The sequence below is a fragment of the Podarcis raffonei genome, chromosome 8, assembly GCF_027172205.1.
Source record: "Podarcis raffonei isolate rPodRaf1 chromosome 8, rPodRaf1.pri, whole genome shotgun sequence".
Classification (NCBI taxonomy): domain Eukaryota; kingdom Metazoa; phylum Chordata; class Lepidosauria; order Squamata; family Lacertidae; genus Podarcis; species Podarcis raffonei.
In genome coordinates, this window is record NC_070609.1 from 62,251,726 (window position 1) to 62,279,385 (window position 27,660).

At 42.7% G+C, this 27,660-nt stretch overlaps 2 protein-coding genes and 1 long non-coding RNA gene across 6 annotated transcripts in view; 1 reads left to right on the forward strand and 2 right to left on the reverse strand.

The window, feature by feature from the left end:
• The window catches only part of TDRD12 (tudor domain containing 12), a 62,760-nt gene extending 37,717 nt beyond the window's left edge, over window positions 1-25,043 (forward strand). The window contains exon 28 of the mRNA XM_053400305.1: window positions 24,576-25,043. Within this exon, the coding sequence (XP_053256280.1) occupies window positions 24,576-24,643 (68 nt within the window). The 3' untranslated portion in view covers window positions 24,644-25,043. The remainder of the gene's footprint in view (window positions 1-24,575) is intronic.
• LOC128419527 (b(0,+)-type amino acid transporter 1-like) lies at window positions 332-18,660 on the reverse strand. 3 transcript variants are annotated; one of them, XM_053400338.1, is made up of 12 exons: window positions 18,245-18,660; window positions 16,231-16,378; window positions 14,851-15,093; window positions 13,951-14,076; window positions 13,285-13,384; window positions 11,981-12,025; window positions 6,077-6,200; window positions 5,736-5,839; window positions 4,814-4,910; window positions 4,173-4,322; window positions 2,606-2,780; window positions 332-1,837 (listed from the first exon to the last, which is right to left on the reverse strand). In XM_053400338.1, the coding sequence occupies exons 1-12, from the start codon at window positions 18,335-18,337 to the stop codon at window positions 1,773-1,775; spliced, it is 1,470 nt and encodes a 489-aa protein (XP_053256313.1). In that variant the 5' UTR covers window positions 18,338-18,660; the 3' UTR covers window positions 332-1,772. The 3 variants fall into 3 exon arrangements, with proteins under 3 accessions (XP_053256313.1, XP_053256311.1, XP_053256312.1); XM_053400336.1 differs by lacking the exon at window positions 18,245-18,660 and having other exon boundaries at window positions 16,231-16,495; XM_053400337.1 differs by lacking the exons at window positions 14,851-15,093; window positions 18,245-18,660 and having other exon boundaries at window positions 16,231-16,495.
• On the reverse strand, window positions 20,241-27,285 carry LOC128419546 (uncharacterized). 2 transcript variants are annotated; one of them, XR_008331871.1, is made up of 3 exons: window positions 26,725-27,285; window positions 25,412-25,607; window positions 20,241-21,371 (listed from the first exon to the last, which is right to left on the reverse strand). It is a non-coding gene; the product is annotated as an uncharacterized LOC128419546 (long non-coding RNA). The 2 variants fall into 2 exon arrangements; XR_008331870.1 differs by having other exon boundaries at window positions 26,682-27,285.
• Window positions 27,286-27,660: the final 375 nt, after the last annotated feature.

The window sequence follows — 27,660 nt, forward strand, 5'->3', positions numbered from 1 at the left end:
TCCACCTATCCAATGTGGAACCCTTCCTGCTGCTTTTATTTTGAAAATTAAGAAACATCTGCCATGTGTAATTTTGTTTGGCTTTTAGCATAGCACCAGGGGCAACACAGCCCTACAGTTTCTCAGAACCCTCATACAGTGAATTCTAATGAAAAGAATAATATAGTGATTGGTGATGGTTTAAATACTAGGCATTTCATATGAATAGTTATGGAAAAAGTTATTTATGCCTGTTAGAAAAGCAATAAAGAACACTCTTAAAACCATCCTTTATGTCTTTGGCGTTTTTAGAAACTATTTATTAATTAAATAGAAAATATGATAAAAAGGCATTTGCAACAAGTCACAAAATAGTAATGCTGGAACTTTGGCTTTTCAGCGCGCACAAGGAATCTAGAGAAGGCCAGAGGAAGGTAGGGAAAGAATGTCTAGTGTTCCATTTACCAGCAGTTCATCCCATGTTTGCAGCAGTATGAAATGCTACATCTTTGGTTTTCCTGCAAATCTTTCACAAAAGTAATTTTGAAAAGCAACAAACATGTCTGTTCCAAGATCACCACCTGCTCAGTAAATGAGTCCTGACTTTGACCCCTTTGAGATTATTTCCACTTACTTGCCTGCTGTCTCAGGAATGAGACAACAGCTGAGCACAGCATGGAAAACCTAGCTTGCACATCCCAAACCAACATATTGTGGAACCCTGACCCCAAACCAATGGTAAGAGGAATGGTGGTAGCCAGATCAAAGATGTAGCTTCTTGGATCCAGCCTAACTTTGAAGCAACAACCTCTGTCTGGGAAGACAAGTGAAGGGAAGGCTCAAGGCAGCATCCTGCTTTCTGCCGGCTTGGTAGCTCAGCTCACAAGCAGGCAGAATGCAGCAAAGGGGGCTTTAAAGGCATGAAAAAGTGCACCTTCCTCTTGAGCTTGCAGGAGAGACCCAGCTCAAGCAAGCAGGAGGAGCAGGGCTGTTTGCAGAGCTGATGGAGTGGGAGGATTCTTTTCCTGTGTCAACTGTTAGGCGGGAGAGTTGCAGCAAAGCCCCACTGCACTTCGGGCTCCCGAGGAGGGAGTTGTACCAGATGACTGCTTCGGGCTCTGGGGAGGGTCTCCTCGCAAGCCAGGGTGTAGCGGGGTTTTGCTGAGGCTGCTGCTGAGCCTGCATGCGCCCACCATGTTCCATCACCGGAAGTCCCCAGGCATATGATTAATCAGGGGACATTACATTAAATCCGGGGACATTCCAGGGGCGGATTCTGCCCGGGGACAGATTGGTGGAGCCGGGGACGTCTGGTAACCATAGTTTGGATCACATGTCTTTCTCCCTCCCATATATTCTCCTGTCATTTCATTTGGGTTTCTACCCTTTATAAATCTGTAAGACATTTAATATATGAGATTTCATCTTTGCGCTTCCATGTTTGTTTGCTGGTAGATGACACTGTAATACTGTATGTTCTGTCCTTTCAGCTTGCTGAGAAAATAATGTGGAAATTCCATACCTGAAATAAAGTCCATGGCCTACAAATCCTCAGGTCTTTCCCCCCATTCAGATATTTTCTTAAGATGCTGAAAATCCCTGAATACAACGTGTTACAAAAATGAATGCATTTTACAGGGGAAAAGAACAGAACAGTGTCTTTTTCAGGACACTTATTGTCTCACAAATGTCTCCTATCCTCAGCATTGAGACCTATAGTTGTGGACATTATGTATCATACCTGCTGAACCATTTCCAGGATCTAGCCTTTTTAATAATGGAAAAATTCAATGTTATTCAGGAACATCTTCTGGTGGAACTACTTCCAGAAGCATCTGAAGGTGCATAGTGATGGGCTCTGAAAAGCAAAAGTTGTTGAGGTCAGAAGCCTTTAGAAATGGCAATTGCACTGTTAGTACCATTTCTTTTCCTAGATCATTTCCCCTTTTGCACTTAACCACTTAGAAGCCTCCGTGTTGATTCCACAAGCCAGATTATGGGCTTTACTTTTCCTATAGCCAAATAAACATGGGTCTTGAGAATATTCCAGAAAGTGAGGGCATCTCGGACCACATTTCAAATGGTTTCCAGGACATAATGAGCTGTAACCTTTGCTAAGTGTCAGAGTCCACTCAAAAGACCAGTTGCCACAATCAAAAGGATCTATTTCCTGTGTATGTCAAACTACCATCAAGTTTCAATCTTTAAAGAAAGATGGCTAGTGGTTAGGAAGAAGCAGGCACAGGAATGTCTAAAACTCTTTAGAATATAGGGAGGCTTAAAAATTGCCTACCCTGAAGGAAGGGGGGAAATTCCAATTGTAATGTTTTTGTAACTGGAAACACTAGCACCCATGTGCCTGCAAAGGGCAAGTGGCCAGTGCGCAGAAGCATGCATTGTGTATGTAATCTCTAGCCACTCAAGTGATCTGAGGAGACCACATACCCCATTCCCGGCTCTATGAGCCTCCTCTATTCCCATAATTTCCTCTTTATTGTATCTCATGCACGCCACCTGTTCCTCTTTAAGAAGCTCTTTCCCTTTGAATCAGAGTTAAAGAGCCACACCCAGATTATTTCATCACAACCACGTCTTCCCCTGGGATGGAAACCAACCATATACTCACTTGAGATTTTTTGAGCCCAGCTGAATTTGAAGTGGATGAAAAGTACATAAAAGACAAGTCCACTGATAATAAACAGAACGCAATACAGATATGGCAGCTCAGGTGCAGTGATGATGGGTGCCAGGACCAGCACAATGGAAACCAACAGCACAAGGATGGGGATGATAAGAGGGACCTGCAAGACAGAGCGGAGGGGGTGGGAATGTAATTGTGTGTGTTGAGGAATCCCAGGTTGGAACGACCTAGCAAGGCCAAGTAATATTCTGGCTCAAGAGTCTAATGCCCTCCATTTTAACAACTTGGCTGTTGCATCAGGAACAGCATACAAATGTTACTTGCTAGGCCAAGAGAGGATCTGGTGGTTTTGGCAAGTCTTGCCACAGTCCAGGCATTCCACATCTTAATTGGCTTCTGCATGATACCCAAGTCATCCTAGGCTGTTTGGGGCTGGAAGCGGGATTTTTAAAAATGCTGATTATCATGGGCGCACACAGGGCCTATTTAAAGGACAGCTGTATTTCAGTTTTCATACCATTTGGGGAAGTGTGAATTGGGCGCTATTTATTTATTGGATGTATTCAGCGCTTGCTACAAATATGTCTCAAAGTGAGTTAGAGTTATGAAAACATACCTGATACAAAATTTAAAACACACCCAAAAGATAATTGACAAAAAGTATCCATCTTGCAATCACATAAAAAGGACAAATCCTATCCCATCCTACTAAACAGTGAACACAAGGATTGGATATCACCATATCCGGACACTCCAGTTAAGAGCCAAATGCCTGGGGAAAGGAACATCTTTGCCAAAGTGCCTAAAAGTTGACAATGATGGTGCCAGGTGCATCTCTCTCTAAAAACAGCATTCCACAATGGGGGAACACCACTGAAAAGGCCTGTTCTCATGTTGCTGTTTATTGAAGGGGGCGCACAAAGAAGGCCCTCAGATGATTAGGTATTAAGTACAGTTGTGCCTCGCAAGACGAAATTAATTTGTTCCGTGAGTCTTTTCGTCTTGCGAGGTTTTTTGTCTTGCGAAGCACAGTCAGTCGCAACTGTACCTCTTCAAGCGGTTTTAAGAAAAAGGAAACAAACTCGCAAGACATTTTCGTCTTGCAAAGCAAGCCCATAGGGAAAATTGTCTTGCGAAGCAACTCAAAAAACGAAAAACTCTTTCGTCTTGCGAGTTTTTCGTCTTCCGAGGCATTCGTCTTGCGAGGTACCACTGTATTGAAGTATTGATGTCATGGGCAGTGTAAGACTTTATATGTCAAGAGCAGCACTTTGAATTGGGCCAGGGAGCTAACACATCCTATGCACTTGAACCAGGATCAGACCGCCTACTCCCAGTCAATTCTGGCCCCTGAATTCTGCACTAAGTGCAGTTTCTGAATGCTATTCAAAACGGCACTACATAGAGTGCATTGCAATAATCTATCTTAGAGGCAGCTCACATGTTAACCTAATTTCTCCCCCAACTCCAGCAGTAACAAAAGGAGCAACACAAGAGGAACTGCCAAACCATCCTGAACACTGATAAGAATATCTTCTGGTGGGCTACTTACACGGATAGGCCTTTCAAGATCTTTTCTTGTAAAGCGCATGACAATGAGTCCCAGCACAGTTAGACCATAGAATATCCAAACCGTAAAGCTAAAGTAGTTGATGAGGGTGTTGATGTCTCCAGGAATTATGTAAAGCATAGCTATTGCACCCTGAAAGGAGAAGAAATACATTATGGAGAAGGCGTTTTTTTAAAAAAAACCTGCAGATTTCAGTGTTGGGTTTAGAGGCCTTTTAATAGAATGGCCAATACTAATTGTGGCTATGATAATGCTGTTGGAAAACTACCATAATTCAGACATGCTTGCTTAGTCTCTCCAGTGACTTTAAATTTGCAGCCCTACTGCATGGTTGCTTCATTATAATACAAGGCCTCCATTTTCATAAAGACCCTTTTGCATACAGATGGGAAAGCCGTGTGCAGTCACACGGAATTTGGCCTCATGGGAGTTGTGATGGCTGCCAACGTGGACAGGTTGGATATTAGACAAATAAATGGAGGATAAAAGCAGCATTGACTACTAGTCGTGACGGCTAAGCCTTGCTTCCAATAACAGAGAACAATGCTGGACTAGACAGGCCTTTGGTCTAATCCAGCAGGGGTCTTATGATGCTCTTCTGACACTTCAGAAATCATACTTACATAAAAGATAATAGCAGGCACTGGAGTTAAGCGCTTGATGTTGATGTAAGAGAGCACCTTTAACACGTGTCCTTCACGACCAGCTACGTAAGGAAGCCTGAGAAGGTAAATCATTCTCATTAGAGAAGCCATTGTGATGAGCTGACCAAGAGCAAAGGATGACAAGACTTCTGCGCTTTTCATATTTTTGGTGATGCATTCAGAGAGCATTGCAGAATCTGTGTTTACCATGTCATGCAGTAATATAGGCTATGGAGAGTGTATGAGGAACTAGTTGCAACGGTTGTGGTTTGAGAAAAAACAAGATCCTGATTAAGTCCAATGTTAAAAGCATAAGAATCTGGGAAATGGAATGAGATCAGCACAACTGCCACATGCAGTTGTGAGTGAATGTGCAGTTGTGATGTTAAATTTAAGCTGCTTTCCCCTTCTATACCACCTTTCCTTGCACCACCTTCCAGCAACTCAGCAAAGTTTAGTAGCTTGGAAATGTCAATGTGCCCCTGTCTCCCGAGTGCCCCCAGGTTACTTTTAATGAGAGGATGGTGCAGACATGGGACCCGTTCAGAATGACTATGAAGTACTCCTTCACACAATGTATCACTAACATATCGAATTATTTATTCACATAATGCTGGGGCAGCTTCCACCACGGGTTCCTTAAAAATGATTGGATTAATTCAGAGGAAAACTAATTCAGAGGCACATGTACTTCTAATTAGCAGATGATTGGGGCAGCTGTCTGCAATATGACCTGCTTTTAAGTGTCACCTGGGCATCTGCCTGTTGACAATCGTGATGCTCTTAACTCCAGGTACATATAAGTGCAGAAGTCTTGCAATCTGGATTGGGGGCTGGGGGCACATAAGTCAACTTTAACTTGCAGCGCACTGGAATTCCACATCAGAAAGTTTTGTTTTACCTGCTAGCAGTAAAGCAAGTCCCATTGGCTGACCCGATGGCAGAAAAAGCCACAAAGAGAGGGACTATCCAGGAAGCAGGATAAAGAACCCTATCTCCATATGTCTGTGATGGAAGGAATTGAAATAATGCACATCTTTAAAACCTAGAGGTCAACCAACTGGGCACATGAAGATACAGCAGTAATGAAAAAGATACTTAATAAAAAGCTTGCACAACTTTTTAGAGAAGCAAGTTTTCCCTTGTGTAACTTAAACCACTTCCGATCTTGTTCTGCCGTTTGTATCAAAACATCCTCTTGTACAGAGGTGAAAAGCAACACATTTTCCCACTTGGACTCACCACAGCAACAGCTGGAGACTGCAGAAGTTCTGTTGTCGTCATAACCGTGAAATAGGATATATTGATCAGAACATAACAAACTGTGACCAGAGGGATTCCAATACCAATACAGAGTGGTAGATTTCTAGATAACGTAAAGAGATATGCTATCAGTTAAAGAATGATATTTGCATTGAGAACTTAAGAACATAGACTGGGAACAAGGCAGAGGAAGAACAGACCCAGAGACTGTTTAATAACTTTGAGATCAAAGGAGGAGAGAGATAAAATACTGAACCTGCACTACCAAACAACCCTTCAAATTGAAGACTTTCATATTGAGATTTTCAAAGATATTCCCAAAAACATTCTAGATGCAAGAGGCTTTTACAAGGACTTGGTGATACTGCTGAAAAGGAACTACATACCATTCAGGTGGGAGTTTCCCCAAGGCTTGTCCTTTAAATACAAGGGGAAGAAAAGAAGAATAAAGACAGTGAGTGATAAAGACAAGTTTTTAGGAGAACACGAAGAAGACCTACAGAAGGAGGCGTTTCCGGGACAAGGGCATCCTTCAAGCAAGGGACCACTAGATACGGATACGGAATCACCGACTAAAGAGGAACAACAATTGGGAGCTGTAGGAGGAAAGAGTAAATAGCCCCATCATGGCTCTGCAACTTCTAACCTGGAATTGTAATGGACTAAATATCCCCAGAAAAAGGAAAAATATATTTCATGCCTTAAGGAAAGACCAATTGGACTTGATTTGTTTACAAGAGACCCACGTGACAAGAGCACATAGAAAATTATTGATAAATAAAAGATTGGGACAAGAATTTATATCTTCAGATAGAGTAAAAAAGAGAGGAGTGGTGATCTATGCAAAGGAAAGATTGCAACCGAAACAAATCTTTAAAGATGATCAAGGAAGATATTTGGCAATTGAAATTCAATTTCAAGGAGAAAAGTTTTTGATAGTGGGAATCTACGCACCAAATGAGGGGAAAGCTGAATTTTTTAAGAAGTTGCATGAGACTTTGATGGACTACATGGATTACAACTTAATTGTGATGGGAGACATGAATGGAGTAGTTTCAACAAATATGGACAAAGCACAAAGACAGGTAGTTACAAAAGACGGAAGACTGCCAAAAACTTTCTTTGAAATGACTGACAATATGGACTTGATTGACATTTGGAGAACAAAACACCCATTAGAAAGAGAGGGAACCTTCTTTTCTGAAGCCAAAATGACATGGACAAGGATCGACCAAATTTGGGTGACTAGCAGTATGGCGTCGAGTATAAAGAAAGTGGAAATCTGCCCAAAAACCTTCTCCGACCATAACGCAGTAAAGATGGTGATGAAGCAAACAACAACTGGTTCCTTCAGATGGAGAATGAATGACACCTTACTTGGAGATGAGGAGATCTGCAAGAGGGCCCAAAAAACTTTGAAAGATTATTTTGAAATTAACTTGAGGACTAAAGTAGAAAAAAGAATAGTATGGGACGCAAGTAAAGCCGTGATGAGAGGATTTTTGATACAACAAAATACACTAAAGAAAAGAAGTCAAAATGAGAGGAAAGAGAAAATCTTGGAAAAGATAAAAGAAGGGGAAAGGAAACTAAGATCGAAACCAAAATCGCAAGAGATTTTAAGAGAAATTAAATTATATCAAACACAATTTATGGAATTGATGAATCAAGAAATAGAATGGAAAATTAAACAAATGAGACAAAAGACTTTTGAATCTGCAGATAAATGTGGCAAGTTATTGGCTTGGCAAATAAAGAAGAGACAAAAACTCAACACGGTAACAAACTTAGAAGTGGATGGAAAGAACATATTTAACCCAGTGGAGATTAGAAACTGTTTTCAGAGCTACTTTAGACAATTGTATACACAAGGGCCGCAGAAAGAAATGGATATACAACAATTCCTCGAGAAAAATGGGCTGAAAAAGATCTCTCAGGAAAGTAAGACAATTTTGAATCAGGAGATATCAGCACAAGAAATAGAAGGTGCCATCCAAAGTATGACGCTGGGCAAATCTCCCGGACCGGATGGACTGACTTCCAAATATTACAAAGTTTTGAAGGAAGGGTTAATACAACCCCTGAAGGAAGTCTGTAATGAGATTATGGAGGGGAGAAGGGCACCCGACACGTGGAGGGAGGCCTACATTACACTTATACCAAAGACAGAGACTGAAAAGACCCAACTTAAGAACTACCGACCCATCTCGTTACTAAATGTGGATTACAAAATCTTTGCTGACATTTTAGCAAAGAGATTGAAAAGAGTATTGATGGAGGAGATTCACGGGGACCAAGCGGGCTTTCTCCCGAAAAGACATTTGTCGGACAATGTAAGGAATATAATTGACATTTTGGAAAAGTTGGAAGTGAATATAAACACTAAGGCAGTTTTGATATTTGTGGATGCCGAGAAAGCCTTTGACAATATATCTTGGAGTTTTATGTTGAAGAACCTCCGGGGGATGGGGGTAGGCCAAGGGTTTGAAAATGGTATAGGTGCAATATACTCTGAACAGAAAGCAAAATTAATTGTAAATAATGTGGTTACAGAAGAGTTCAAGATTGAAAAAGGGACACGTCAGGGGTGCCCTATCTCCCCACTACTTTTTATATCGGTCCTGGAGGTTTTGCTTAATATGATTAGGAAGGACCAGTTGGTTAAAGGGGTTCAGGTCGGAGCTAAACAATATAAATTGAGAGCATTTGCAGATGACCTGGTACTTACATTACAAGAGCCAGAAGCTAGCACGAAAAGAGTGTTGGAAATAATTCAAGAGTTTGGTCAAGTGGCAGGATTTAAACTGAATAAGTTAAAGACTAAGGTATTAGAGAAAAATCTAACACAGTTTGAAAAGGAAAGGTTTCAGAATGAGACAGGGTTGACTGTGGTTAAAAAAGTGAAATATTTGGGAATAAATATGACAGCTAAGAATGTGAATTTATTTAAAGATAATTATGAAAAAACTTGGACAGAAGTAAAAAAAGATTTGGAGATTTGGTCAAACTTGAAGCTTTCCTTGTTAGGTCGTATTGCAGTTATAAAGATGAATGTATTGCCAAGAATGTTGTTTTTGTTCCAAGCATTACAAATAATGGATAAGACGGATTGTTTCAAGAAGTGGCAAAAAGACATATCTAAGTTTGTCTGGCAGGGCAAAAAGCCCAGAATTAAATTTAAGATACTAACGGATTCAAAGGAAAGAGGGGGATTTGCCCTGCCAGACTTTAAACTGTACTATGAAGCGGCAGCTTTCTGCTGGTTAAGAGATTGGCTACTTCTTGAAAATACAGATATTTTGGATTTGGAAGGTTTTAATAATATTTTTGGGTGGCATGCATATTTGTGGTATGACAAGGTTAAAGCACATAAAGGTTTTAAAAACCATATTGTCAGAAAAGCACTATTAAATGTCTGGATTAGATATAAAGATTTGTTGGAAAATAAAACCCCAAGGTGGCTGTCGCCAATGGAAGCTAAGGCAGTGAAAAAGTTAAATATGGAGTCTAAATGGCCAAGATACTGGGAAATTTTGGAAAAGGAAGGGGACAGACTGAGATTGCAGAGTTTTGAGAAACTAAAAGGGAAGGTGAGAGATTGGCTGCACTATCATCAAATAAATGAAGTGTTTAAAATGGACAGTAAAATTGGCTTCCAGGTGGAAAAATCAAAATTGGAGACTGAACTGTTAGAATCCAGTACTAGAAATTTGTCAAAAATGTATAATTTGCTGCTGAAATGGAATACACAGGATGAAACGGTTAAATCAAGTATGATTAAATGGGCTCAGGACATTGGTCATAATATCATGTTTGCTGACTGGGAGAAGTTGTGGACCACCGGGATGAAATTTACGGCATGTAATGCCTTAAGAGAAAATATTATGAAAATGATCTATAGGTGGTACATAACCCCAGTCAAGCTAGCAAAGATTTACCATGTGCCTGATAATAAATGTTGGAAATGTAAGGAAAAGGAAGGTACATTCTTTCACCTCTGGTGGACGTGCCCGAAGATTAAGGCATTCTGGGAAATGATCTATAATGAACTGAAAAAGGTATTTAAATATACCTTTCCTAAGAAACCAGAGGCCTTTCTCTTGGGTATTGTCGGCCAAGGGGTGTTAAAGACGGATATAACTTTTTTAATGTATGCTACAACAGCAGCAAGAATACTTATTGCAAAGTACTGGAAGACACAAGATCTACCCACTCTGGAAGAATGGCAGATGAAGGTGATTGACTACATGGGCCTGGCAGAGATGACGAGCAGAATCTGAAACCAGGGAAGAGAAGCAGCGGAAGAAGAATGGAAAAAATTTAAGGAATATTTAAAGAAATATTACAAAATTAATGAAAGTTAAAATGATGTTGGATTAGAAAATAAATGGTTACTATTAGTAATGGATAAGACAAGGAGAATAAGGAAGATTAAATTAAATTAAAATAAGGGAAGATTTGCTGAATAATTGATTAGAAATTGGAATACAGAAAAGGGAGGCATGAGGAAGTCGGAGAAGAAAGGTATAAGAAATTAAGATCTGAAATTGTACTTGTTTTTTGTTTTTGTTTCTGTTTGTTTGTGTATTTGTTGTGTTTATTGTACTGTAATGTTATGTTTTTGTGGTTATAAAAAATTCTTTAATAAAAACATTATAAAAAAAAAAGAGAACTTAAGAACATAAGATGAGTGGACACGCAAGCAGAACCAGAGGAGGAGCTTCCTTCCCAATGCAGATAGCAGCTTGGGTGGGAGGGTCAACAGGACAAAGGAGGGGGGAGGGTTAATGGGGGGGAGACCAGCCCCCACCCCATCCCCATGGATGCTGTTCATTAACGTTATAAAATACATGTATATAAGGCTGACCGCCGAAGAATTGATGCTTTTGAATTATGGTGCTAGAGGAGACTCTTGACTGCAAGAAGATCAAACCTATCCATTCTTAAGGAAATCAGCCCTGAGTGCTCACTGGAAGGACAGATCCTGAAGCTGAGGCTCCAATACTTTGGCCACCTCATGAGAAGAGAAGACTCCCTGGAAAGGACCCTGATGTTGGGAAAGATGGAGGGCACAAGGAGAAGGGGATGACAGAGGACGAGATGGTTGGACAGTGTTCTCGAGGCTACCAGCATGAATTTGACCAAACTGCGGGAGGCAGTGGAAGACAGAAGTGCCTGGCGTGCTCTGGTCCATGGGGTCATGAAGAGTCGGACACGACTAAACGACTAAATAACAACAACAACATATTAATTGCATCTGTACATTGAACACTACATCTAGTTTGGCTCTAAACAGCTGTGTATTTAGACTTTAAAATTTCGCTCTGTTGTTGTTGGATGCAGAGCCGGCTCTACCACTAGGTAGAGTGAGGCAACTGCCTTGGGTGGCAGATGCTGGTGGCCAGAGGCAGTTCCTCCTGTGCTCCCAGGCATTTCCCCCCTGGTGGAGGATAGAGCTGGGTGTGCCACACAGCCTAAACTAGCTTTCTGCCCTTGGGTGGTTCTGAAGGGCACTGTCAGACTAAAACAGCCAATCCAGTTAGCTTCTGCAGGTGGCAACCATCTTGTCCTTTGCCTCAGGCAACAAAATGACTTGGAATAGATATATTTCCTCCTAACTGTATAGATGCAGTTCACTAACATGGGCCTGGTTTCAGAAAACAGCTTACTGGATTTTGTTGTTGCTTTGTGAAACTTTTTGCATACTGCCTTAGGGCTGTACACTGAATGGCAGGTTGGAAATCCTTGTTTCAATGGGACTGTGAGGGAATCATAGAATCATAGAGTTGAGAGACCACAAGGGCCATCGAGTCCAACCCCCTGCCAAGCAGGGAGGAGGAAAAAGAAATGGTGTTCTATCAGCTGATGCAGCATTTTTCTTACCTATTAGGATTTTTAAGTTCCTCTGTGATATAATTAAGTTGATTCCTGGAAGGGATGGGGGGGGAGAGAAGTACCAAAATGTTACTTTGCATCCTGCACATTCTTGGGAGAAAACCCTTTTGAACCCAGTGGAATTTAATTTCCAAATAAAGGGGTTATGGGATGTAAGTCTGGATGTTAATAGATATTTTTTCTGAAATTATAATTCCCTTTCAACCACAAACAACAGCAAAATCTTTATGAGAGATTTCACAGAGCCAAGTAGAAAATGTCCTATTTTGATTTGTGTTCTGCATTTTGCACAGAAGCAAGTGTCCAATATGGCTTTCAACAGTAATAGCAAGTACCAATAAACAATCAGGAATATATGCACCTGTTCTGTGCAAAAATAATCCCTTGCACATCTAAGCATACATTAGATCAGCCTTTGGTAGCCTGATGCCCTGCATATGGCTATCCTGGACAAAAGGAAAAGCTTCTCAGTTACGTTTCTCTGTGACATGCTATTTTCTATGTGTAGGGGTCTATTTTGAGGATTGAGTATGAAGGAGCTGCCATCTGAAATACTACAGCCCAGACACAGCCTTACCACTTCAGGAAAAAATATTCCCTTAACAAATATGAGTCCTTCCTCCTTTTGTAATACCTGGCATCCATTCACCTCCCATATGAGAAGCAACCATCAATTAAGACAACACCCACCTACACCCCAACCTATGGAAACATCTGGAGAGACCTATTGGATCAGAGATTTTATTATGCATATGAACTGGCTCTAAGTCAGGCATCCCCAATCTCGGCCCTCCAGATGTTTGGGGACTACAACTCCCATCATCCCTGACCACTGGTCCTGTTAGCTAGGGATGATGGGAGTTGTAGTCCCAAAACATCTGGAGGGTCGAGGTTGGGGATGCCTGCCTATATAATAGTTCTAACCTTAAGATGCTGTTAACTCTTTTTTCTAATGACCTAAGACTAGCTGATATTGTTGGTGCCTTCAAAAGTCATCTCAGCTACTGGCCATCACTGCATCATGTGATAGCAAGTTCCACAAGTTAATGGTCTGCTTAGCTCTCCCCCACAAAAGTGGGTGGGCTCTGTCTCCTTTCATGCCTACCAGGAAGCCACCATAAGTTTAGAATAAGTATTCCCCACCCTACACTATTTCCAGGTGTGATTCTTCAGCAAGACTTCAGGTGCCAGAGTTTTCATGCCATATCTTTCTTAAAGTGCAGTAAAGACACATCAAAAGAAGGCATGAACTGCTACACTCTAACTGTTAATGAGTCATAAAATTATATTACCATCCACTATAGGCCCAGAGTCCATTATAAAATGCAAGACTAATGGTACCCACAGAAAGCGGGGGACCATCAAACGAATTGTTGAAGTTCTTTGTATTTCCTGGGGGAGGGAAAGTGAAACATGTCATTTCTTGCAGCTGAGGAACTTGGCTCAGAGTCCGTGAAAACTCCCACCCACCCTGATAAGTCTGTTTGCCTAAGATGGCACTGGACCCTTTGTGGTTTTGGTATCATATCTTCTAGATTCATTCATCAAAGGAAAATAAGAAGCACATTGATCGCTCACCACCCAACTGACCCTCCTTGACCCCTTCCCCATTTTTGTGGTCCATCACCACTTCACAAGGGGCACTTGCCCATAGATTATATTATGCCAGATCTTAAAACATATTGAAACGGAATAGGACCTTTTTGAAACTTGAGACTTACCTTTAATGTATGTCATAAACGGCTTTTAATTTATTTAAAAGGAAGGAAATATTAAAAACATCAACAAACAGGTTCCCACCCACCCCCCAAACAGAAAGCAAAAACAAAACAAAGCAGTTGTATCATTCCCAGTCAACTGCTGCAGATACATGATAGATAGATAGATAGATAGATAGATAGATAGATAGATAGATGATAGATTATAGATACTGCAACTAGGACTCCAACATAACATACCTTGGGCTAGAAGAACAATCCCACTTACAATGATAATTATGACAATCACCATTTTAGCCACAGCGAAAAAGTTCTGTATGTAGCTCGCCCACTTCACACTCAGGGCATTCACCAGAGTAATTGTAACTAAGAGAAAGGAAAGGGTGGAAGGTTCATGAGAAATGTCACCTCAACAAATAAGATTCTGTACCCCTGGAATCCGTCCTTTGCCTTCCCAGTTCATTTTCCTGCCACTCAGAGTAGCCAATAATGGGCTAGATGGACCGATAATCTGACCAGCTGCGTGGTAGCTTCATATGTTCCTCTGCATTCAAAGTGTTCAAACCATTTCACTCATCATCATGTGCACTCTTTACAGGAAAGGTAAAGGACCTGTGGAAGGTTAAGTCCAGTCAAAGGCAACTATGGGGTGCAGCACTCATCTCACAGCTTTTGCAGGTCATGTGGCCAGCCTGACTGCTTTTGGTGCAACGGGACACAGTGATGAGTGCCAGAGCACACAGAAACGCCATTTACCTTCCTGCTGCAGTGGTATCTATTTATCTACTTGCCCTGGCGTGCTGGTATGCTTTCAAACTGCTAAGTTGGCAGGAGCCATATAGAAAATCGGTTAGTGGTACTATTCCCAAGTTCCCAAAAAGGGAGAGGGGAATTTGACCAAGGCTGCACATGGGGTCATGGCAGAGATGAAATTTGAACTAGGGACCTCTGGTTCCTAGCACAGTCTCTTCGCTTCTGTTGCTCAGCAGCTGCCTCCAGCTTGTGCCAAATTAACCCACAAATTTGCACCGGTGTAAAAGGAAGCCTATTCTTTGCTGTTATCTCTATGCATTTGGTTTTAGGCCGCTAACTCGCCCTTCCAGCTACCTTTGTCTTCCTGATCAAAAGCCAAATACTCACAGAGGACTGCTGCTGCCAGACACTTGATGACAATCGTGGGGGGGTCACAACCCGGATAAAACGGAGCCGCTGTGTACTCAGCAAAGCTGAGGCAAATGATGGCAAAGGAACTGGGCATGGTGACCATGAGACTTGCCCAGGAAAACAAATATGCAGGGATTGGGCCAAAGGCTTCCATGAGGTAAGAATAGTCTCCTCCTGATTTTTTTATCATTGTTCCAAGTTCGGCAAAACAAAATGCCCCTGAAGAAAGAAGTGGGAGTTTTTAAAATAACCTTCCGCTTCCGCCACCACTGCCACAATCACCCATCTCCATTTCAATATGGCTTCTGGAGGGCTCTATATGCAACTGGTCCTTCTGGCCTGTTTCAAGGCACCAGGGATTTTGTTCCTATTAAGTGCATAATTTTGTTATGGTATATGGAACTAGTCAACATTTCTTTCAGCCAATGAGTGCTTCTGTTGTGAGAAGACCATCTGGTCCAAACCAACTATAATTTTGAGTTGCTGAAGAAATGCTTTTTTTCCTCTCCCCCACAAGCACGATTATTTTCATTTATAAACACTGCGCTTGTTCTCATGGTGTCTATTAGACACTGTCCATGACATCATCAGCGGGTGCCTTGGGACTCAGGGGGCATCAATAAAAGAAAATCAAGTGACAAAAAGTGATTTTTAGAGCCAGTTATCACATATTTATTACGTTTATATTTATCTCTCATTCATCCTTTACATTTTCTTCAATACATGCAAAAACCCTGTGAGGTAAGTCAGGCTAAGGGACGGTGACTAGTCCAAGATTACACAGAGAGCTTCATGGATGAGTGGAGATTTGAACCCTGAACACCCCCAATTCTAGTCTAACCATGACAACATGCTAGGATATGGTTGCCATATACTAAACATAGATCACTTGGTTCTTCATCCCATGGTAATTTGCAAGAGAGGCCAGATGAACAATAGGAGCTTCAAAATACAGTGATACCTTGGTTCTTGAACTTAATCCGTACCGGGAGTCCATTTGACTCCCGAAATTGTTCAAAAACCAAGGCATGGCTTCCAGTTGGCTGCAGGAGCTTCTTGCACTCAAGCGGAAGCCGCGTCAGACGTTCAGCTTCCAAAAAATGTTCGCAAACCAGAACACTTCCGGGTTTGCGGCGTTCGGGAGCTGATTTGTTCAACAGCTAAGCTGTTTGAGAACCAAGGTACCACTGTAATGTAATGTGTTAGCTTTGGCTAGCATTTTCCCTAAACACCTATATCATATATGCTAATTTCAAATGCAAAACTAGCAAATGCAAATCCATTGTTAAAGGGCTAAACAAAATAACACATAACAAGGAGCTTGTAATAAACTTGGAATGAGCAGTAGTGATTTACCTAACGTAGCGAGCACTCCACAGGCTGCCCAGATGACTAAGCAGGGCCCAACAGCTCCAACATTAGCCAGAACGGCCTTTGGAGAAACAAAGATTCCCGAACCAATCACTGTTCCAACAATGAGACCGATTCCACTAAGCAGGCCCACCTGGGAAAAGAAATTGAGGTTAGGTGAATTCAACCGGAGTGGTTCTTTCAATCTTCTATAGGTAGTATCATCAGGGTTCAGATGGATGGGGGACAGGAACATTGAAACAGATGTTAACCCAAGAATATGTTAGGAAGGGTCCACTCTTATTGCAGAAACACTGGTTTATACAACAGCTGCCGACACATATCTTAGGGGGAGCTTATTTTCCCAACAAACACATCCGTAGGATCTACAGTTAATATTATTAATTCTTAGTCATTTTTTAAATTAAAAGTGAAGTCAAAGCAACTTGGAATGTAACACAAGACTTAAAAGCAATATAAAACTAAAATGAAATAAAGACTAAAAAATTTCAGAAGCCTGAGGTCAGAGTTAAGGTCTGTTCTGGGAATGACCTTGGTAAGCCGCTCTAGGAGCCTTCTTCAGCTTGGAAGTGGGGTGAAAATGTTTAAAAAGAATTTTAAAAATATAAAACGTTACTTGTTGCCTTGGCAAGGGTGACAAGAATGTGGAGGAATAAGCGCTCAGTATTGACCATGACCATTTCTTCATATTTGGTGCCAAGGAAATAGTCTTGCCAAGGGAAAAAGTAATGAGTGTGAGAGGACTCTGCTGTGCTGAGACTTTCAGCGCCATTAACAGGTGAGGTGACACCAGGAACAACTTGTGGTACAATCCAAACATTAACCAGATGTTCTGGGAAAAGAGGCTTTCCTTTTGTACTTCACTGAGCTTTGTGGTTATCTCCACATTTAGCAAACAACACTCTACTAATTAACTCAGGTGTTAACATCACAGAGCATTTTACTTCCCCACTTGGGGCATTAAAGCTGGACCTAACTAGACTATTCCCTGCTTTTACAACAGGACATGTACCAAGTGCAACTGTGCCTCCTCTTGAGAGCAAGGATGTGTTTAAGGACGGAATTCTAAGTGTGGATGGGCAAATCTGTCAAATTTAGTTTCTCCCCCAGTTTCACATTTTCCCAGTATTAAATTTAGTTCTCCTTTACTGCAGCAGCAAAAACAACGTGCAAGGCAGCCATTGAGAATTACCAGGCTTTTCAGCCACAGCAAGCGCCGTCATTCTCCAGCGGTTTGACTTCATCCCCAGAAGCACACTGGCACAGACGGATACCAACCATGCACGCTTCCCCCCAGTTTACACAATTTTGCAAACATTTGGTATGAGAACGGAAATGCAAAATTCAGAGAAGTGTGAATTTTGAAGGATAACTGGTTCTATTCATGTCCTGGTTTGGGAACTGCAAGTTAGGTAGGTCTGCATTCAAATGAAAGCTCAGGGCAAAACAGCTAATTCCCATGTTTTGCACGGTGCATATTTTGCCACAAATAAAATCCAACAAGGAGTTATACATACTTAAAACACATTGCTTTCATTGCTTTCAAAAATGCTGACTGTATTGTACTGCCTCGAGGTGAATGCCATAAGCCAGGAATGGGGAATCAGATATTCCTGGACTTCATTTCCCATCAGGCCCAACCAGCATAGCTGGAAATTGGGGGCCAATAACCTCTGAAGGGTCACAAGCTCCCTATTCCTGCCATAAACTATGCAAACACATAAGCATCCATGGGAAGGTATTAGGCCTAGGAGAGACACAATTTGGCTGAGGCCACCTGGCGCTGTTCACTACCTCTTTGCATATGTGCAGCTTCTCTTAAGACTATTAATTCCAGAATCTAAAATTCCCTAACTATGACGAAGCGTGGTTTAAGAACGCAGTAAGTAAGTAAGTAAACAATAAAATGATTTTTACAACAGAATGGAATCTATATTTGAGATCTGGGAGGCTAAGAGCTTCTAGGACTGTTTCCAATGTAATATATTACATGTCTTGCCTCTTTCTGTAGATTCATAGATTTGCTTTTCTTGATGGGCGTTTCATCAGGTTCTTGATTTGAACTTCGTTTTCTGATGCCTTCTTCATCCATTTTGCTTACTTGATGCTGATGTGCCTATTATATTAGTGAATCCTGCAAACAGCACAAAGTTAACTATGAGCATATTATTTAAAAGTCTGTTTATCTTTTGACTTCAAAAAAGCAACAGGGGACCCATAGCGCTCTTACATAGTTAATTCAAAGTAATGGTGGGATGTGCTACCTCACTCCGAGTTGGCTTTGTAATGTTATAGCATAATCCAATCTAAGTGTGGGACACTGTGATATCACCTCACTGGTCCTATGATCCCTGACTATTTAGATCACGTAGCCAGCAAGAAGAACCCTGTTTTTAATGCCTGCCAAGAGGGTGAAGCAGTGTACCTTTTGCTTCCACACTTACCTGTTATGGCTGATCCATTTAACTAATCTTGAATTTTGGTAGTAATCAGTATTCAACTTAAGAGGTACAAATGCCAATGCCTAGGAGCACTCCATTTTTTGAAACAACAGTTTGCCATTTTCATGACAATGTATGAGTAATATAAAGGTGGCTTATCTGCCTTGATGGGAGCTCAAAGGTTGGAAATGAATTTGCTGTACAAAACATGATTTGATGTTACGGATAACTTATTATCAGATAGTTTGCTGGCCAGCAGTGATCAGATGACTTTGTTATCAGTTTGCTCATTTTATATGGCAAACTTTATACCTGGTTTGATGGTTTAACATGCCTATTTGGTGTTCTGCAAGTCTATAATGTGTTTCCTTGTTTTGCACTTGCAAAGAGAGAAATGGAGATAATAAGCCCATTATGTGTTCTGAGGTCTTCCTCTCTTTGAATACATCTCACTGTATGATAAAATAGGGCAGATGGAACCGGTTTGGAGCAAAGGACCAGTGGGAGGAACAAGAGGAGACATGGGAGGGTGTGTGCATGTCTGTGTGTAAGTCTGGATTAAACAAGGGCATCTGCAGGACTGAGGAGGAGCAAGAGGAAAGAATGATGTTAATCTATGGCCTTGTAAAGCAGAAGGACTATTGTCCCTTTTCTTTTCCTATTATTCTTTTCCCATTGGGTTATGTACTTCGTGTTTTATGCTGTAAACCGCCCTGTGATCTCTTGATGAAGGGCAGCAAATGAAAGAATGAATGAATGAACGAACTGTTTAGCCCAGAGAAGAGAAGTCCGAGGTTAAACTAGCAAACCAAAGGTTAAACCAGTGGTGGCCAAACTTGGCCCTCCAGATGTTTGGGACTACAATCCCCATTATCCCTGACCACTGGTTCTGTTACCTAGGGTTGATGGAAGTTGTAGTCTCAAAACATCTGGAGGGCTGAGTTTGGCCACCACTGGGTTAAACTAACCCCTTTCCAGCCCCAGGAGGAGCGTCCACACGACACACCTACACACTGCAGCCGACACTAATGTGTCGCGTGACACACAGTCTGGAAAGCTTTGTGCTAGAATATAACACAGAGGAGGAGCACAACGCATTAAGCTGATAGGGGAGAGAGGGCAGGGTTGTGGTCGCCCACAGGCAGTCACAACGCAGGATGTGAGCAGCTTTCTTTGCTGGGGAGTTAGTTCTCAAAACAAGAAAGGTGCCATTTTGGAGAAACTGGAAGCATTTGCAGGGCTTCTTTCACCTCTTGCTTGCTTATGTTTTGGAACTGTCATCACAAAGAGACAGAGAATGGGGCCTGTGGTCTGAGCTATCATCTTGATTTGAGAAATCATCCTTGGGAAGAAAGGTGGCCTCAGTGATGATGCCCCTGCTCATACCTTTTGCCTGGGCTTTTAATTTTTTTCTGAAGAAACAGAGGGGGGGGCTGCCTTTGGATAAGGATAGAAAAGGCAGGGAAAAAATCTTGCTGCACATCTGTGGCTCAGCTAGACTCATGTTATTGAAGAATACACACACACACACACACACACACATATGGGGGTGGCGGGCAGGGCTGCCAACTCCAGCTGCGGCATTTGAAAGTGCAATCCTAAAAATGTCCACTCAGATGCAACACCCGTTGGATCCACAGGTAAATTAAATTAGGATTGCAGGCAGTGTGGCGCACTGGTTAGAGCAGTGTGGTGCATTTGAGCCTACAGATGCATTTGCAAACTAGGGGGACTGCCATAGCCACTAAGCACTGATGGCAAGCATGCAAGAGCGGATGTGGCCATCGCACACCTGGGCACACCTTCACACTTTCCCTTCATGGCCAGTGCCTAGGCTGGAAGGAAGTCTTAGTTTTCTTTTAAACCAAATTGGTGGCAGCGGGGTGATCTTCTTGCAGAGTCCAGCTGGGGTGGAAAGCAGGGCAGTTCCCTACCTGCTTACAATGGTTTTAAGATAAGGAACATCACTCACCCCAGAAAAACAATAACAACACACTATTAGGATTTGGTGGGGGAAGTCTTGTAATGGAGTCAACAGAAGACTCTCCCACCCCAAGTCTAATTGCAGTGGGAGAGCCTTCTCTGGACTCCACTGGAGTCAATAGGCCACACCCCTTGTAGGCTGAGGAGACCAGGGTACAAATCCACACCCAGCCATGAAGTTCCTGGCTGATCTTGGGCAAGTTCCTAATTCACACACGAATCTGCCTCACAGGGGTTGTTGTGTGGGGACAGTGAGGGTCACGTATGTCACCTTAAGCTACCTGGAAGGAAGGTGAGATGTAAAAAACAAAGCAAACTTGGAAATTGTGGTTTAATCTTATAGACTATAAACCAGGATATTAAACCAGGATCAGAACCAGGTTTACTTGACCAAGACTGCTGCACTTGAATTGTTTTGAACAGTAAATGAAGAAAGAACAACAGAATACTTGGCTGCCCTCTATGGATACACCAAGTAATACAATGACAGTTCTAGCAAATCTATTGCAAATACACAAGAATCTATAGCAAATATTCATGCAAGTCTCTCGCATAATTATCCCTGTGAATCTTTTCACATTTTCAGCCTGGAAGCAAGAGTGGCACTCACCTGTTTGGCGTAACTCTTGAGTCATCGAAACACCTTCCCTTCACTTATCTCCTCCTTCAGCAGACAATGCCCCCCGACTCTAAAGCAGAATGCTGGGAAACAGCAGTCACTTAAGTACAGAGGTTATAAACAAAGGTAATGATTAAACTAGAATGCTTCCAATAATCATTAAAAGCCCAATTAATTTATTGGCAAATAAAGGTAGAGTTTTTGGTTCCATTTTGATGTCCCCACCCCCAACCCTGCGTCTTGCAGTTTGAACAAGCACCAAAGTATTTGACAGTGCGGCACTCATGGACCAAGGCACCAACAAATTTCAGGTTGCCGTGATTTTATAAAACATCAAGGTCTTCCTGCATGATAAAAAAGCAAAAGCAAAACCCACTGAACTTGGGGAAGAGATCATTGTGGGTTATTTTGTGTACAAGCTTCTTAATTAGCAAGCTTTCTAACAAAGGTTTTTAAAGCAATACATTGCTTACTTTAGCAAAAAGGAAAGAATTTAAAAAGGAAACAGACGAGCTCCTATCTACTTCAAACAATTGGTTGCCTGCCAACCTGCTCTCCTGTCCTGTTTGTCTGGATGGACTGAACTTCTCTTGAACTTGCTAACTGGCTGAATGCAGTCAGAAAGAAGGAAAGAAAATCTTCCTTTGTTTCCAGCCTTGAGCACATTTGCAGACAAACAAACAAACTTAGTTAATTACTTTTCTGCACTTGGGGTTTAGAATATATCTTGTTCGATCCCTCCTTCACTATCACCCCTGATTATTGACCATGCTAGCTGCAGCTGATGGGAGTTGAGTCCAACAGTATGTGGAGGGCTGTCAAAGTTTCTCACCCCAGCCCTAGATTTTTAAAATGTCTCCAATGTTGACATTCACACACTTTTCTGAAGAGACGTTCAGAACTTCTGTGTTTTAATTTGTCTTCTTTATCTGTGTGTCCAGAATTAAAGTTAAATAAAATAGGTTGGAGGCTGCCTAGTTCTTAGAGCTAGGGAAGCCCAACAACATATTGAGGACCAGGGGTTCCCCATCACTCTCAGGCCAAATAGGTTTCTGTAGTGCTTCAGAAACCAACACACGTCGATTGACCACAGCAGAACAAGAGAGATTAGGGTGCACATCACCAGAAACGATGCCTCTGTCATACTGTTACAAAAACAATTGTACGGTGCAAAAATCACATAGGCTACATGAGCAAAGGGTTTGGCAATAGATTGTGCAAGAGTTCAAAACAGCTCGAAACAAATGTTTCGACTGTTATAGCAACCAGTAAGTATGTACACATGTTCAGCATATTAATTTCACAATGGGAAATTTGATGTGAATAAGTGAGTGAGATTGGTCTTTTCTCCCCTCAATGATATAAACTGATTTGTTTAAATTGCCTTTATTCAAATCAAGCCACCCTAGATAACAAAACAAATCTACCTATGTGGTTGTTGCAAGGATGATGGGATTGATGTGTGAATAATGCTTCCAGTTACTGGTCTTCAGCTGGTGGGCCAGGACCCACTATGAAAATATACAGTAAAAGATTAAGAAATGCATGTTTGCGTTAAAAGCAGGGCCAGGGTCTGAAAAGACTGAAGACTACTGCTCTAAACCATTCTTCCCAAACATGGCGTCCTCCAGATGGACTACAACTCCCCAAATCCCTGACCATCAGCCATGCTCTCTGGGACTGCTGGGAGTTGTGGCTCAAAGTTGTGGCTTGAGGGTGACAGGTTGTGGAAGGATGTTCTAAATTGCTACTAAAGGTATGCTTAGCAGTATTACTGTAGTGTCCAGTCCTCAGGGATGTTGAGATGCATTTGAATAAGATTTGCACAGGCTTTTGCACAATGTCCTAAAAAGCTTGACTTTGCAAAGGTGAAATGTAAAAGCAATTAGTCCCTATCTATAGTTTAAGGACAATCTTAATACATTCCTACGCACTTTGGACTCCACCCAGGGCTAATCCTTGAGCATGATGAGAATGAAGTTCAACATTCTGAGATAGGCACAACATGTTCAATGCAATGTTTCCTTATATCTCTATGGTCTATTGCAGGCAATTACACTAGTCAGGAATGGAATAAATAGTTCTTGAACACAAAATGACAACACACCCAGATTGTAGTAGCTACCTGCTCTGAACCTACACAGTTGAGCTATAAAGGCAGCACCGATGCCAACAAGCACAGAGTCAAGCCAGTATCTTGCTAATCTCTCAAGGTAAAGTGCACAATGAGCTATTGCCAATCAGCATAATAATTTTTAAAAAGTTACCAGTTACCTCTGTGTAAGTCCTTCACACAGTTTAGCAATCTAAATTATGGAATTTGCTTCCACAAGATGCCCTGATGGTCCCCAATTTAGTTTTGGCATGGGACTAGGCAAAAGATAAGGCTAATCGGTTGCTACTAGTCATGGTGACTCTATATTACCTCCAGCACCAGAGGCAACAGCTTCAGAATCCCAGTTGCTGGAGAACACGATTGGGAAGGAGAGTGATCTCCCCTCACCTCCTGCTTGTGTGCTTCCCAGAAGCATCAAGTTGTGCCCTGTAGGAACAGAATGCCAGACTAGCTAGGCCTTTGAGTCCAATAGGACTCATCCTCTATGCTTTCAAGAATTTCCAGGCACTAACTGCAAGTGGGCTTGCTGTCCCAAGGAGCGTGTGCTGCATCTTGGCTCTATTGACTCTGTCACTTATTTATTATATTTATATTTGCAGTATTTATAACCCTCCCACCCCATTTAATGTTCTCAATCCCAGAGCAGGGAATAAAGTAATAAAAACAAACAGGGGGGAAACAATGGATGTACAAAAATTACAAAATCGTATAAACAGGACCAATGAACAACTGAACCATTATATCATAAGCAAAACTGCAGCAACAAAAATTAATCGTTTCAATTTAACCAAATACCTAGGTAAAAACAAACACAACATTTGAGCAGATTATAGAACCAAGGGGTCTTAGCAATGGTTAGCACATGCTATTTCCCTTGTGGCAGACCCCTCCCTCCCTCTTCCACACAGAGGGCCCCACTCTGTGCCAACTAACTCTCTGTGGCTTTTGAGTCGCTTAGCATATTTCAGTATCCCCCTCCACCAGTCCCTCCCTGTTCTCATCCTAAGGGGCATAAAGTCCACAAGCATCCATGCCAAAAAAGAATCCCACAAAACCCTCCCTTCTCCACAGTAGCAACAGAGCAAACCCCACAGTGCCCATATAGCTTTACTGAAGTCCTGTATTTACAGTATGTGCTGTGTAAAATTAACTTGTTCTGTCTTTCATTTAGTTGAAATGACTGCAGCTAAGAAAGCAGATGGATGTCTACAGCCATCTCATGAATGGTATCAATTTTAATTGTTTCATTTGGAGCTAATGTCGTTCCCAGTCCCAATACCTTGAGTGGGTAGCAGGGTTTTTCTTTTCTTTTCTCTCCTTCCCTATCCCAGACCACCAAAGGCAGTTTCATGCCATTCTTTGAAGGAGTACAGGCATGGACTTTGGCAAGCCTTAAAAGAAAGGGAACTCAAAGGTTGGTGGGGACAGTCTCTGTGAGTCCTTGTGGGTCCTTGAAGTACATAGTGTATTTCAATAAAACATTACCAAGATTAGGCTGCTCTGGGCTTTCTAGGCTTTCGCTACAAGCACCTGAAGATGGGCCATAGCGTTGGCACCATCTAAATCCACAGAGCTGCTGAGAGCACCCCTATATCAAGCAGGTATAGTTCAGCCTTCAAAATATGAAGGCCTGAGTGCTGATAGCTGGTTCTCTGGAGGTATGCAGAAGGACTCTAGAAAGCAGTGGGTTAAGCAGTGGGTTTGTTTGTTTTTTAAAAAACAAAGTGTTTGTTCTTTTTTCAATCCTTTTCATAAGCTACTGGTATTAAAGGGTTAGAGATAGTCTCTTATACCCATTCTCAATTATTTGATTTAACTTCTCCTCTTTCACAAGGGGAGGAGTTGTGAGCGGGACTTGCTCCCCGTGCTTCGCAGGGGGGCGTGGTTGGGCCCCCTGCGTCACAGGGAGTCCCAGGCCCGTGCCACGCCCTTAGCTGGCCAATCCGGCTAGCTGGGGGCGTGGTTTGCCACATTTAAGTGGCCCTGGCCCCGATCTCGCTTACTTACCACATGCTGTTTGTGGGTCCTTTGCTATGTTCTAGTTTCGTTAATTTTGAAGTCCCTAAAAGCCTTCGCTACAATGCTGAGACAGGGACTTTCATGCCAGGGATTGCTTGGTTTTCCTCGGCGTGCTGCTCGCCAGCACAGGAATTTATTTCAACTTAACCCCTCTGGGTTCTGGCACTTGGAGCAAAGCAGGTTTCTGTGGGAAGGTTTACTTTAGCAGAGTTAAACAATCCCCTTTATAAGTTTATGCAGCGATCAGCTTGTTGCTTACTCATCTGAGTTCTACTAAAAAAGATGCCTTCCTGGTTAAAAATCCCTTTGAATCCCTATTAAAGAATATACAGTGGTGCCTCGCAAGACGAAATTAATTCGTTCCGCAAGTTTTTTCTTCTTGCGAGTTTTTCGTCTTGCGAAGCACGGTTTCCCATAGGAATGCACTGAAAATCAATCAATGCGTTCCTATGGAAACCGCCTTCAGACCAGGTCCGGGGACAGTCTGTCCCCCGACCTCTTCTGAAGGCTGGGGGGGGGGACAAGGGCTTTTCTTCCCACCGCCAGCCTTCAGAAGGCTGTTCTGAAGGCTGGCGGTGGGAAGAAAAGCCCTTCTCCCCACCTCCCACCCCGCAAGCTCCGGGGACAGGAGGGCTTTCCTCCCGACTGCCAGCATTTTAAAAGCCCCCAGGACAGCGGAGACTTCTCCGCTGTCCCGGGGAGATTTTAAAATGCTGGCGGGCGGCAGCGAAGCCTTCGCTGCTGCCCGCCAGCATTTTCAGATCGCCCCGGGACAGCGGAGAAGTCTCCGCTGTCCCGGGAAGGCAGGCGGGGGGAGCAAAGACTTTGGCCCCCGCCGGCCTTCAGAAGAGGTCCAGGACCTCTTCTGAAGGCCGGCGGTGGGCCAAAGTCTTTGCTCCCCCCCCCCGCCTGCCTTCAAAAGCTGTCGGGATAGCGGAGAAACGCGCTGCGCTTCTCCGCTATCCCGGGAAGGCAGGCGGGGGGGAGCAAAGACTTTGGTCCCCCGCCGGCCTTCAGAAGAGGTCCAGGACCTCTTCTGAAGGCCGGCGGAGATTTCCCTATGGGCTTTCTTCTTGCGAAGCAAGCCCATAGGGAAATTCGTCTTGCGGAACGACTCAAAAACGGAAAACTTTCGTCTTGCGAGTTTTTCGTTTTGCGAGGCGTTCGTCTTGCGAGGCACCACTGTACACACAAATCTAATTCATGTTAATATACAACTATTTTACTCTAAGATTCATACAGGTTTACAGAACTGTACCTGAAGGCAGGCTTAGGTTACATAACAAGCAAATTAACTATACCAGAGGGAAGTTGGTCCTGAGGTGACTGCAACTGAGCAGTTATCTTTCAAAACTACCAGCAACTGACAAACTGGTTGTCACAGCAACCGGTTAGAACATGGAGGCCGTTAGTCCTCTGTCGGAATGTTGCACTTGACTGCACCTTTACATCCCCCCATTTCTATGTTTGCAGCCGCTGTGAGGGGAGTTTCACAGATGGGCTTGTGCAGGCAGGGCTTTGGAGCGCTCCTGGAGACCCCTTCAAATCTGATTTCCCTTTCCTCTGCCATTTCCCTAAACCTCGTTCCCTCCTGTCAGCTCCTTCATTGCCCTAAACTGTTTGTGTGCTGTGCTCCTTCCTGACAAGAGTGAGAGCTGCGTTCCTTAGCTTTCTTCAGTCCAGCTTCCCCCTCTGCTCTGAGTGCTTGTACCCTGCCTCTTATCTTTGCCCTTAAACTGTGGTGTTTTGCTCCTTCTTGACTGAAGTTGGGCTGTGTTCCTTAGGTTTTCCAGCCCACCTTCCTCCCCTGCTCTGAGCAGCTTCCTCCCTTGCCCTGAGTTGCTTATGGGTTTGTTTTTTCGTTTGTTGTTGTTTACTCTGTACGGTTTCCACCCACCTTCCTTCCTTCCTTCCTTCCTTCCTTCCTTCCTTCCACTGAGCCACATGTACATTGTTCCTTTCTACCTGAATTCATCTATTGGGCTCGGCTTGCCCAGTGTGTGTTGGTTCTTTGTGCGTTCTCATTTTCCTTCCTTTCTCAAAGCAGCAGGTGCCTTGCTCCTTATTTCTTGATTTCTTTTCTGTTGGCCTTGACTTGTCCCAGCGGGTGTTTGCTTCCCTTCAGTTGGTGCGTGTTTTATTAAATGGTGGGGGTGTCTGCTAAAGGGCAGGTGCCTGGCTCAGTCAGCTTCCCCACCTTCCATTCTAGAAGGTGAAATCAATTGCTTTCATTTACT